This window comes from Platichthys flesus, chromosome 10 (genome assembly GCF_949316205.1).
Source record: "Platichthys flesus chromosome 10, fPlaFle2.1, whole genome shotgun sequence".
NCBI classification, from domain to species: Eukaryota; Metazoa; Chordata; class Actinopteri; order Pleuronectiformes; family Pleuronectidae; genus Platichthys; species Platichthys flesus.
The window spans coordinates 6,822,549-6,836,181 of NC_084954.1; the positions used below are offsets into that span (position 1 = coordinate 6,822,549).

General features: G+C 46.1%; 1 protein-coding gene across 2 annotated transcripts in view; it reads left to right on the top strand.

Annotated features, from left to right (window-relative positions):
- Window positions 1-13,633, top strand: part of dph6 (diphthamine biosynthesis 6) — a 58,698-nt gene that overhangs the window by 20,758 nt on the left and 24,307 nt on the right. Inside the window, exons 6-12 of one of the 2 annotated variants that reach the window (XM_062397501.1) lie at window positions 3,004-3,065; window positions 3,589-3,683; window positions 3,814-3,907; window positions 5,832-5,982; window positions 6,415-6,540; window positions 7,999-8,128; window positions 8,263-8,437. In XM_062397501.1, the coding sequence (XP_062253485.1) occupies window positions 3,004-3,065; window positions 3,589-3,683; window positions 3,814-3,907; window positions 5,832-5,982; window positions 6,415-6,540; window positions 7,999-8,128; window positions 8,263-8,437 (833 nt within the window). Of the gene's footprint in view, window positions 1-3,003; window positions 3,066-3,588; window positions 3,684-3,813; window positions 3,908-5,831; window positions 5,983-6,414; window positions 6,838-7,998; window positions 8,129-8,262; window positions 8,438-13,633 lie in introns of those variants that run through there. The other variant, XM_062397499.1, reaches the window with a different exon arrangement.

A 13,633-nucleotide genomic window follows, 5' to 3' on the forward strand; every position in this document is an offset into this window, starting at 1 on the left:
TTTTCTCAGCCTTCTCTCTCTGAAGGCAGGGATTAAAGCCGAGCTGTCAGCCGGCACGCCAGATCTCCAGACAACCAGCGGATGTCTGCGATACTGCGCTCAGCTCCGTTCAGACAGTATCTGCAATCTCCCGGCTTTTTAATTTAACATTAGACTCAGTAAGCAAAAAAAAAAAAAAACAACAAGCAGTTTCAATTAAATAGGAAGCTGGCTGCTGTGGGTTTACATGAATCAACCTCTGCAAGGTGGGAAAAGGCCAATCATGATCGTTAAAAAGAATCAGTGCAGACGTGCGCTCTGGAAATAATTGCCATTGACTTCTTTACGGGGAAGAATAGAGTGTTTCCTGTTCACACGTGGAAGATGTTTTCTTTCAGCTGAGAACTTTGCCTTTTGGTTCGAGAATTGCAAATTGAAAGTGAATTTTTCAGCACGATGAAAAGGGCTTTCCCGATTTCCACTTGTTATCGCAAACTTTCCCGCGATATGGTTAACTCCTGTTGTGTCTTTTCAAACTTTTTACCGTGGGTTTCATACCTCAGTGTAAAGACGAACCTGGTTGTCTGGTTTTCTTTCCCGGCGAACTTTTTACTCCTCGCTTATTTCCACCCCTTTAAATGTCGACAAGGTTTTTTTCTCCCTCATTACTGGACTCCCCCGGTTTTAAAGTTCACGGTATTAGATTGGAGTTTTATAGGATAATACGAGGTAAAAAGCTCTTTTTTTAAACAGAGCCATCCTCTCCGTCTCTCTCCGGGAAACTCCCCTCTCTCAGGAGAGCGGTCCTGTTGTCTCTGGCGAAGGACTAATGGCGGCTTCTAGTGGGCTTATTTGGGTTTAATGTGGCATAATGAGGTTAGGTAATTGGGTTTAGGTCAAGTTGTAAAACAGCTTCCGAGGAGACAGAGATGTGAAGATCATGTAAATGAGTGGTGTTAGATCGCTGAAGGCTCACACCAGTGGCCACTCAAAGGCTCCTGGAAGCAGGTATCGAACGCGCGCGAGCTCGTTTTCCGCGGCGCCTCGTCTCCAAATCGCTGCGGTAACCTTAAGTTAGTCAGGAGCATCAATTAGGAAAACACTCGTACAAGTGCTAAGTGGTCTAGGGAGGAATGCCTCGGCGGTAATGCCACCCTCGTATCATTTCATCACTCACTACTGTCGTCCTCACTTTCCAATGTCCTCTCCTCCTTGCAAATATCAAATCATGTAATATGTATTATTTAAGAGCAGGCGAGTTAATTAACATATTAAAAAATGTGGCATCCCCTCAGCAATTTGGAGCCAATTATTAAAATGTGTTAAAAGGCATGACTAATTAAAGAGGATATTTAAATGGGATTGAATTTTAATGCTTTTTTCTCCCCTCTCCTTCCTTATTACCTTTGTGGCAGGGTTAAGATGAGAGGATGTTGAGATTAGATATTCTCACACTAATTAAGACCACCGCTCCCCTGGGAAGAGAATAAGGGCCTTGCTCATTCTCTCCCCTCCACACTCTCCCTCCCTCCCTCCCTCCCTCCGCCTCCCCCCTCCTCCCCCCGCAGCGCTGGACCGCCGGGGCCCCGGAGGAGACACACAGCTGGGATTAAGATGAACTGGGGATGGGATGCGACGTCCTTCCTTCACCTCTCCTCGCCCATCCCTTGCTGCTCCCCATGGGGCCCCCGCCGATGACACATTAACCTTTGAGGCTGTCAGGCCATGAGAAGAGAGAGATTCTCACATTACAATTAACTTTGTTCCTTTAATTAAACACATGAGCGTGCCGATGAGCAGGACCACGCTGGGCGACGTCTCCCAGTAGAGGAGAAATTATTAGGGATGATCCTGCAATATCTTGTCCAATTGCGATGGCAGTCCTGTCACAACTGCACGTCCCCCCGTATAGGTCATTACTAACTTGTTAATGATTATGTCAATCAATTACAAGGCAGCCAGAGAAAAGGAGAAAATGGAAAGAAATGTAGAATAAGGCATTTCACCGCCAGTCATCGTAATTCTGATCTTTTTATTTTTAGAGGAACTCACAGGCCTTTTACAATAAACACAGGGGCAGGAGCATGTTACTGCTCACTTTGGGATTGCCTAAGATTTAGCACTTTACTTTCACGTCCTGTTATTATTGTTCCATTCTCTGTAAGAAGCACCTGGTACTTGGGGCTTTTGTTTTTTTCTGCTGTTGTTGGAACAGTGTCCACACTTGTGAGGGAAGATGTTTACGGGGTGAGATGGAGTTCAGGTCGCGGTGCCGTGCCATCAGGAACAGGCGCCTGGACGACAAAATCCAGATTCGGCCTCACAGGGGAGAAGAAACCTCCCATGCTCAACAAGCTGAGTAGGGTGGACACTGCTTGAATGCACCATCAAGGCCTTTTTCTAGATCTGAATATTGATTTAAAATTGTAAAATACGGCTTTTACGTCTATTTCTTTAGCTGGTTATTCGTTTTTGTTTCTGTTTGCAGAGTGAGGGCCAGCGAGCTTGTACTTTCAGAGTGTGCCACCACCGGGTGTGCACACAAAGCCCCCCCCCCCCCCCCCCCCCTCGCCCTCCCTCCCTCCCTCCCTCCATTCTCTCCCGTGCCGGTGACTCACTTCCATGCACCATTTCAGGGGAAGGGGAGGGAAAAAGGCAAATAAACAAGATCTCTTTTCAGAGTTCATGTTCTCAAAGGGAACGAGATGTGGGGGAGCAGCAGGCAGGGAGGAGAGGGGTGGGGGGGGGTCTGTGGCCAGCAATTTGAAAACTGTTGCCCTTACCCGGAGAGATCTGTGTACACTACTCGCAAAGTCAAACAAATAGATCCAGGGTGCAGGTTTACGTGTGTGTTTGTGCGACTGCCCGTAAACCTCCCTGCCTGTCATCTTCAATCACTGTTCTCCATTCCTGATCAGACCTCGCTCTCTCTCTCCCCTTCTCTCTTTCCACACGTGTGTCTGTGTGCGTCGGTGTTTGTGTGTCTTTCTGTCTTTGTGTGCCTATTTCCCACGTGGGTGCCAGGCCTGGATCCGGAGAAGCACTTGGGAAAACCTCTGGCTGACATGGAGGCCTATCTGAAACAGGTCACTGATACTTCCATGTGTTTCTATGTGTGCCACACTTGACAACACTATATGTATTTGTATTTCTCTTAAACTTTTTGTTTCAGGAAAAAAAATGTAAAGAAAATTTGTCACACAATTACATTCTTGTACATTTACTGGCTTTACCACAGTGTTGCACTTGCTTTTGGTATTTGTCTCTAAGACTGGTCTCAAACAGGTTTTTCAAACTTAAGGGCTGAACGATTACTCGTATTAAAATTGTGGCAGTGTAAAAGAGTAAATGAAAAGTGTAGAAAAGATTTATGAATAAAATAAATTTAAAAAGCTAAAACAAAATGAATCCAGAAGAAGACCCTGGTGATTGCAGGACAGAATCTTGATCTCAATTTTAAGCAAGAAAACCCTGATGCTCATTTTTTCCAGACTAGTACAGCCCAAATAAACTCTAGTTTGAACATGGAGACACTTTCGTCATGTATCAACTGTTTAAATTGCTTTTTGTTGTGTTTAAATTAATTTGAATAAGATGTGTTGTTTTCAGCTCTCTCAGAAGTACGGAGTCCATATTTGTGGGGAAGGAGGAGAATATGAAACCTTCACCCTCGATTGTCCTCTCTTCAAAAAGAAAATTGTTATGTGAGTAAAGCACTGTAAACTATAAACGCACAAGTGTTTGTCTTGTACAGCATGTGGCTGCGTCAACTTTGTGAAGTTGTTTTTTTGTTGCCAACAACACACAGAAGTTTTTGTTTGTGCGTTTGTGCAGCGATGCAGCGGAGACCGTGATCCACTCGGCAGATGCCTTCGCTCCAGTCGGCTACTTGCGCTTCACCGGGATGCACACCGAGAACAAAGTCAGCGTGAGTCGAGCTTCTGAAAGAATCCGCGAGTGGAACTGGTTTCGCAAATAAGAACAATGCCGCTCGATGCTGGATCAATAACTCAACAACAAAAGTTTGGAGTTTGCTCTGGGGTTGATTACTTTAAACCCACTCCGAGGGCAAAAACAAACCCAAGAACAAAACCCTTTGGTGTCTGATAACTTTGTTGAGGAGGAGAGATACACAGCACTGTAGGGCAGAGTTCAGATCGACCTCCAGAGGGCCAATCTCTCTCTCTCTCCCGCCCTTGCTCGCTCTCGGTCTCTCCCTCCATCCCTTCCTCTCTCTCTCCTCTAGCCCCACATGGCCTACTTTGACGTCTGCAATATTCACTGCAGCCCGAAACTAGGCCCAGCTTAATAAACATGTCCGCTCGCATTAAGGCGCTTTGCATTCAGGTAGCTGGCTTCGCAGACACAAGCAGTGGGCTGCAGAGAGAGGCGGTAGGGAATGGCTCTTGGTGTATGGGAAGGAGCTGGATGAGGGTTTGCTGACTGGAAGGGTGCCACTAGGAAACATGGGTATTCACTTTGCCAGAACTGAAAACTCCCAATATCATCGTCGATTGAGATTGACCTCGTTTATGCTCACTTCCGATTCCAAATGATCGGCTCTAATAAGACACCAGCTGATGCCCGGAGTGCGTGTTGTTGTGTTTGCTGCAGCGAGCCGCGAGTGTCAGTGTTACATTGAGGGATGGCACTCGCCTGTAGGTCAACATGTCTCCAGGGTGAAGCATGTGATTTGCACATGTGTTTCCTTGCACATCACACAATAATACGTTCCGTGTTTGTATATGTGCAATATGAGAGTGTGCGTTGCTGTTTGTAGCCCTGCGTGCTGTTGTGTTTAAGTGTGTGTCTGCATATTGGTTGGGGGGCTGGGGACTGTTGTGGACAAAAAAAATATACCCCCATCCCACAGCCTCCGTGACCCTGCAGCCTCACTCCCTACAGCTATATATTTTTTCAACCCCCCCCTCGGTGTTGCTTCCACCCCCATCGCACAAACACACCCACACACAAACGCTGCCACAGCCCCCCCCTAGGTTTCTGTTGGAAGAGCAAGGGGAGATCCAGGGTCTGCGAGGGGTGGGGGGTGGTGTCGGTGCGGAGGGTGGGTGGTTTGGGGGGCAGGCAACCAGGGGAGAACCTGCCCCGCTTCGGCCTTCTGAAGCTCTTCTCGTCAGGGTGACAGATCCGCAGTGACATCAGCACTAGGGGAAACTACACCGGGCTCAGGGGGTGGGGATGGACCACCATCATTTGCCCTCCGTTAATGCTAGTCAAGCTATTTTTCATGCTGGCCAGGAGAGAGGGGCTGAAGTATAATTAATGTGATTATCATATGGCCTAATGCGGTTGACAGCAGACAAGGGGGGGGGGGGTTCGAGTGAGTGTTGGGTGGGGCGAGAGGGGTGTTGGGGAGAGATGGAATATGTATTCTAATGTGTGAGGCCCGGCAGGATTTGGCAGGTAATATGTATGCCTCAGAGAATGGTAATGATTTGTTATTCAAAGAAGTAGCAGAGGGTAGTAGAAGAAGAAGAAGAAGAAGAAGAAGGAATAAAAAACCCTGTTGGAATCCAAAACATGTCTCAGGCACCCAGTCATGAGTTTTGACTGACAGGCAGCCTGATTGAATCTACGGTATCAGGAAACACCGCTCCCCGTTCGCCTGAACCCGCGAATATGTTAGCGTGTTGTTTCATATTCATTCACCTTGAAGTTATATATGTCGGGGCCCCTTGTCATGAAAGACTGACAAACACGGCCCTGCGCGGCGCTGGCGTATTCTGAAAAGGTTGGCTAATTATACAGCATTTTGTCTGTCTCTGCAAAAGGGCTCGGCGCTCTTTGGTGGGCGTTTGGCCTGATGTATTCCCTGTGGTGCTCTATCGCAGGACGCGGTGGCGGGAGCTCTGCCCCATGGTAGTTGTCCTTGCCAGAGCGCCATTGACAAGATGACGGAGGAGGTGGAATATGCTGATCAAGCCGAAGACAACCAACAAGAATTTACATCAAGCTGTGACCTCAGTTGTCAGCGGGGCCACGGTGAGATTCATTTATTGTGAGACATGCATGCGCGAGTGTGTGTTCTGTCCGTGTGTGTGTGTGTGTGTGTGTCTGCGTGCATGTATGGGCGTGTCAGATGATATCTGTGTGTGGTGAGTGCTCCCTGAATCTGTGTCATGCGGCCGGCATCATGATGCTGGTGTTCTTGAGTGATTGTTTGACAAGAGCTGTCATTTCCGAAGTGTGTTTTGTGACAGTCCCTGAATTTGTTGCTCCTTTGACACAAACCACCAATGCGTGAGTTCCCTCTCACACAGGCGTCTCATCGGTTATAAATAAAGACAAATACGACATGGTATAATTAAGGTTGATGTCCTGAAAGTCTCCATCAAGCATCACAAGCACTAGAATAACCATTTACAGTGCTGTCTACACAAAGTACTCCTCATTTTATTGGATCCCTCTCTGCAGATCTCCCTCCATCCTGCTCACCTAGAAGCTCCAGAGGATATCAGTGGATCAGCGGCATCAACGGCCTTCGGAGCCAAGTCCCTGGGATCGAGGGCCAGACGGCGGCAGCTTTCACGCAGTTGCAGAGTAAGGGAACGTGTGAGAGAGAGAGAGAGAAAGAAGCTAGAAAAGTCTCAGAATGAAACACACACACAAAAGTAAACTAACCTTTAATATGTTTTCTTTGATAGCATAAAAAAATCATCTTTCATATGATCAAGGGGGGGATGATATAGAATGCCTTTGTCCAGGGGAGATTTAAGCAGCTCAGTGGAACAGACTCCGCAGGACGCACTGTACTACATCCCTCACTTTGAGCCCTAAAGAACCGATGGGGAGAATCTTATGGGGGAAGTCTTCTTGGTCCCTTGGGTGTCTTTCTCTCTCCTTGCTGTTTTAGCTAAACACATGAGGGGGGGGGGGGGGTGACAGAGCTCGAAAAGTCGCTCCTCATTCAAAAGTGCTTGTCAAGCCGGCAGGCAAAAACCCTGCGTGTCAGAGGCTCCATCCGTCACCAGAGTGGCTTGGTGTGTTGGCCACCAATCAAGGAGATGCATTTTAACCCAAACCAGGCCTCTTTCTAAACACACACAGAGAAACACACACACACACACACTCAGTGAAGTCATGTTGGGTGGGTTATCGTCTTTTTTTTTTTTCCTGTGCCCTGCAGAAGTTTAAAAGTGCACGCTTTTACAGTGCATCGCCGTCTTTCTTCTCTCTCCCTTTCTCCTGTTTGATGGAGAAAGAGGAGCCAAAGATGAAAAGCATATTTAATGTTTATCGTGGTGCTCAGCTGAAACAGCCTTCACAGTGCCGAGACAATATTAAACAAGTTAATATTTAATGAACAACCTCTTTGTATGAAGGCGAACTAGTCTGAGACGCCGATGTTGGCAAAGGGAAAAACAAACTTGAAGCTCCCTCAGATGATGGCAGGCAGAGCGGCTGCTGCTGCCTGCGCCTGCGTCCGGACCCAGACTCCACGATGTGCACACACACACTGTGTTAAGACTGTGCTTTAACAGAGGGGACACACACCATTAGCACTTTTAAAGCAGCTTCAAAGGATTTAAGTGTCAGAAGAAATTTCCCTTTTTACCTTAACTGCAATCGTGGTCGTGTACAAATGACTGTTTGAACCGATATGCATTATTTGTAGATACGGCCTCGCAGTTTAACATGGTACCAAATTGCTATCGCATACAGCCCCCGAGCAAACGTCTCAAACTCTGAGAGTATTCATTCAATGGTAACCTTGTGAGCCGCAGTTTTCCAAAATAAGAAGTATAACAAATTAGAAATGGACAGGTTTCTGGAGGTAAGCTACAAAGATGTTTCTCAAGGAACTAGTTGTGGACCAGTTATAAGCTTAGATGCACTTTTCTTTGGTCAGAATTATTTTCAATTTAGCCAATTTTAATTTTTTTTATTGAGTTTGCTCTGTTTGTTTTAAACAAATTACAAATATGGTAATGATATATATATATATATATATATATATATTGTAATATATATGTCATACTGTGTTTTTCCTGTGTCCAGATGAGTTGGATCAAAGAGGTTGTAAGATTACTGACATTATCCTGATTCACTTGTACGTGAGCAGCATGGAAGAATACGGCCCACTCAACACAGTCTATAAGAAACACTTTGGCACGAACCCTCCAGCCAGGTAAAGCTGCACTCAAACAAGACACACCTTTCGTCTGTGTTTGTCGTATTAGTTGTGGAAAAGCTCAAAAGCATTTGATTCTTTATCTTTGTTTTCACTGCAGCGTTCATTCCACATTCACCTTCTTCTTGCAGAGTGTGCGTCCAGGCCCCGCTCCCTGCCGGTCGGCTGCTGCAGATAGACTGTCTGCTCCACGACTGGACGGAGCCGCTGGAGGAAGGCTGCTTTCACCAGAGAGAGGCCATGCATGTCCAGAGCCTGTCCCACTGGGCCCCAGCCAACATTGGGCCCTACAGCCAGTCTGTCAGGGTAAGGCTCTTCAGGTCCACTACTTGGGGGGGGGGGGTACATTGCTGACAGGTTGAAACTGATGGCAGCCAGAAAAGAAAGTTTATGTTTAAATCTGCAGATAATAATTTATATCATGAGGTAATCTATCTGTTAATTCTAGGATCTTGAAAAATTCTGATCTAGTGAATTATGTGTGGTTTCAGGTATGTGTCATTCTAGTTGGTTTAGGTGTCAACATGTGCATTTCCAGTTGCTGTAATGCTCATTGTAATTTGTCAGAAAAGCCAATTAGAGAATCATATTGGGAAGGCTAGTAATGGATTAATATGATGAAGCTCTGGTTATTCTTATGACACTTTGTTTTGTTTTACTCTCACAAAGCAGCTGAACAGAACAACACTTAGTGCGTGTCTGTGTTTTCTCTGCTGTTGTGCAGACGCATGCATTCAGACGGACGTGAGTGTTCCTCTGTGTGATAGTTTGTTCTCGGCACCACTTTTGTGTGCACGCGTAAATATGTATCCACATTATTGCGCGCGGTACGTATCCATGTTTGCGCTTGTTTGTAAAGCCACGAATCTGAACCTCTTTCATATTGTTTAAAGCCCCGAAAAAAATGTGGAATTCAAAGGCAGAGCAGAGGAAGTGTGGGCCGCGGTTGCACGGATGGCTTGGCGCTTTGTTTACCCAGTGTGTATTGTACGGGATTATGCTTGTCAAGGTACTGTCAACAAGGATAGTGTCCATCTCCTCCACACTGTCCTTGATCCTGCAGCCAAATCCGTCCATGAGTGAGAACATGTGTGGATTAGCCATTTGTCTCGAGCTTGACGGCATATCTCACCAGTGTGTCACCGAGGCTCAGAGGATCTGGTGCCGTTTGGATTCCTGGGATGTAACCTACAGAGTCAGGTTTAGCTTTTGACAAGCCAACGGGTGTTTGATTCCCTCAATAGAGTCTCATTGAGACATGAAATTGCAGTCAGCTGTGGGCATGTGCCGTTGCATCTGGAAAACAGTCTTAATCTCCCCGTGCCTCTAATGATCATTCATATCCAAAGTAGTTTCGGGGGGGAAACAATGAGCGGAGTTTGCTTGTTGCTCGGAGCCGTGCACGGCGGCCGTGTCATCTCTCTCTCTCTGTGTGTGTTTGCTTCTCCTTCACGCCGCAGCGACTTAATTTGATCAAAAGTGTATTAACAACTCTTCAGTACAAGAGAGATTTTTACATATTGATACAATTACCCCCGTGCTGTGAGCAAGCACGCGGTGCCGCCCCTCCTCTCCGGCGGTGCACCCCCCCCCCCCCCCCCCCCCCCCTCTCTCCGGCGGTACCACGCCGACTCCGTCTTAATGACAAATTCTCCTTGGTGACTCTGGCAACAACAGAGGCTGAAACACTGTCGTCTGAGACCAAACAACCCGGAGCCCACCACAGCCACTCTCTGTGGAAAAGAATTGGTAATTAAAAGAGGGATCCAAGGGGGGGGGCGGGGGGGTTTGGAGGAAGGGCTGAACCTGAGATGATTAAAAGATGAATATGTGTTCTTAATTACTTCGTGATAATGTAGTCATCTTCCAGCGTCAAGCGAATTTTTGTGAGAAAATAAATGGCAAAATGATAGTTGTGTCTTCATTTTGTTATTCTGGTTAATTGTTTCCTTTCTTGTTTGTTAATGAGACCGAATCTAGCGTCTTGCATGGCTATAAACCAATCACTGTCCAGCTCTGTGCATTCAATTTGACATGTGTCCAGTGGTCTGAGAGGGAGCACATGGCTACTGACAGAACATGGCGCGTGCCGGCCCTGCAGGATTGGACCACAGCGGGTCTCCACGATGAAGGCCGGTAGCGTTCAAAGGTAGATGGGGGGAAACTGCATTCGAAATTGGCATGTGATGGATGCTGGATCTTCACACTCCATCCATCCACTCATCCATCCGTCTCACTTGTCACGTCTCTCAGCTCCGGCTCTCGGTAATGGCAGGCTGCCTGAATGTCAACTCGGCCTGGCACACTGACAGATTCAGATCCGACTTGATTCAAAGAATTAGTTAACCTTTATCATGTCAAATCTGGGGATCGTCTCGGCGGATTTGATGTTGATGTGTAATAGCTAAGGTAAGAGCCCCAAGCTATAAAGGCCAAAACAGTGGTTTAATTTATGCTTTGTTTTGACTTTGTGTCATGTTGTGGCGTTCCTGATTGACGTGTGTATTTTGTATTATTGGCAACACGTTCGTTGAGTCTTGCAGAATCAAAGTTATTGCCGCCGGTCGTTTTGTTTTGCGTCTTATCTCCAAGATCTAATGCAGATTTTACTTTCATTTGTTCTGGACGCAGTTTGCATGATCGAATTAAGATATAACAAATGTCACTCTTTTATTACATCAGTCAATTCACTAAAAACAAAACATGCTCTCAGACACTCAGCTCCTGATATCTAAACAAATCATCTCATTGCAACAAAAGTTGAATAATGGCGTCGTTCAAAAAGAAATCTAAGTTCTTACTGCCTCTTCTGTCACTTGTTTCTTAGAAGGAGCTTTCAAACTATTCTGTTGCATTAGCATAATAGCAGGAAATCCATTTGTACCAATAAAAGACGATTACGCTCATGGGTTGCCAGATGGAAAACATTGACCCATCAATTACTAAAAGTTCAGAGTGAACAACTGGAGTTTCAAACTGCAGGCATTTTGTTCCCCCCCCCCCCCGCTCCTGTTTTAAATGAATGGTGCCTGTCCCCTCATGTTGGCTTCGGATTTTCATTTACAGACGCAAACACAATAGTCGAACCGGCTGTGAATGGAGAGACTATGAGTTGAGCGGTTGTTAAACATCTCCTCTTTCTTGTTAAGGTAAGTGGCTCACCCCTGGGATGTTCACGGGGAATTATACTCACTGATCAGATTCTGTGGGCCGCGTTTGGGGAGCAGACAGCGCTAGCCTCGGGTTGCTGGTGAACACCAAACCCCCACCCCAACCCTTCCCTCATTCCCTTAATTGTGAGTGACAGTCAATATTGTTGAAGAGCGTTGTGCACAAGCCCGCGATAGGATTTGCATTGGATTTTGAAAATTGTCCGAGTGGACTGTGAGGTATCAGGGAGAAGTGAATCTGACGTTGCCAGTTAACATTAAGGGGGTTGGGTTGGGTGGGGGTGTATTGAGGCGGGTGGCAGGGAATTTGACTAATCTTCTTACATGAGTCAAAATGTCTAAAAAACAATGAGCCAAACTTTGTCAGACCTTTTTGATGAAGAATTCCGGGGTCAGGCTGGGACACGGTGAGGTTGAGATGGAGAAGGTTTATTTTAGCCTTAGCTATGGATACAGACAGTGATGACTTATAATGATAGAAAATTATTGAAACATAGAAGTTGTGGTGATACAAATGCATCTTAGAATGCTTGTTGGTAAGAATACACCACAGTATACACATCTTTTAAGGTATAATCTGTCATTTGGATTTATTCATTATGTTTTTTACTTTTACTTCTTAGTCCATCCGCCTGGTCAGCATGTTCTTGTGAACATGATATCTCAAGAAATTCCCTCAAGAATTTCCTCAAATTCAGTAGAAACATTAAGTTGGACTCACGGATGAACTGAATAGGTTTTGGAGGTCAAATGTCAAGATCACTATGACATTACAAAAAAATGCATTGAGGGAATTTCGTCAAATTTCGACCAGTTGACTCTTGGACTCAAAGATTAAGATTTTAGTGGTCAAAGGTAACTTGATGACTTCGTATGAGTGTGGAAAAATAAAAAGTTGACTGAAACCAAACTGGCTGATGCAGGCATACAACAGCAGCACCGTATTTATAGTTTAAACATTATATACAAATATATTTCAGTGTTTTCCAGTAGACATTTTTTGAGAGAAAATGTTAAGTTTGTGATGATGTCCAGGCTCATCAGTACGACTCCTAATAGAGAATCATCAAAGGGTAGACAGCTAAATATAAACTTGTGTGGTGGATGAGAAAGCTCAACAAATTTTGTGATGAATGGCAGAAATTAAGCAAAGCCCTTTAGTTTTATGGTTTGTTGTTCTCACCTGGATTGCTTCACTATTGTAAAAGAGCCAACTTGCACAATTCAACCCCCCCACCCCCCCTCCCCACCCGCTTCACCTCCCCAAACTTCCTTAGCCTGCATCTAGAGATTATATCTACCTCAATTACCACAGAGGAGTAATTAGCCAAAACACAGTGTGTGTGCGTGTGTCTGCGTGAAGTGTTCATGCAGCACGAACGCGAGGGGATGTTATCAACTTTAATAAAAGAACAAATGATCGCTTCCGAACGGAGGAGGAGGGGAGACGAGGCACGGAGGCAGGGGTGGGGCCAGGGCGAGAACAGTTGTCGAGTAATTGAGTCGATGAAAAATTAGGTCTTGAATGCTCGGCGGTTCGAGAGCAGCGATGAGATTGGAGGCGTCACGTGCAGCCACTCGCTCCAACTTGTGGCGCAGGATGTTAACACAGATTTAGTTTTTGTTTTCGTTTCACTGACGGGCCACGAGTAGATCAGGCAGGCGGCTTCCTCTCCTGGACGCCTGGATTCTGTGCACTGAGTCGAACCCTTTGTCTGGAGAGAGTCAGAAGAGGGTTTGACTGACAGTGGAGCTTCACCTCGGGAGCCTCTCCCCGGCGAGCTTTGATTCAGGTCCTGTCTCTGAAGATCACTAGGCGTCTGTCTCTGTAGGCTTTACTCATCCTACCCAAACACCGGGGTCAACCGTCTTCACTTGAACCGGACACACACGAAAACCCACTGATCAAACCCGGGAAGACCTCACCACAATGGGATGCCGGCTGTACGCCCCGAGGCCAGGTCTTACCGAGACACGCAGACACGCACATACACCTCATGCACCTGTGTGCTCTTTGTGATGGGCCCTGGCTGTATGACAAGGTAAACTGGTTGGGTCATTAAAATGAGTCACAGTTGACTCACTGTTACACGCTGATGACTGATAGAATGGGAACACGGCAGTCAGAGGACATTCAGCGACTGGATAAGGATGTTTGTGAGACAAATAAAATAGACAATTAAGTGCACTCATTATCACACCATCGATAGATTCACACCTTTTACATTCATTGACAAATGTTTGCTTGAGGGCAGGTTTGTAAACCCATGACACGCATGCATAATCTTCAATACATCAGTATGTCTACAACAGCCCTACGTAGTCTGCACAC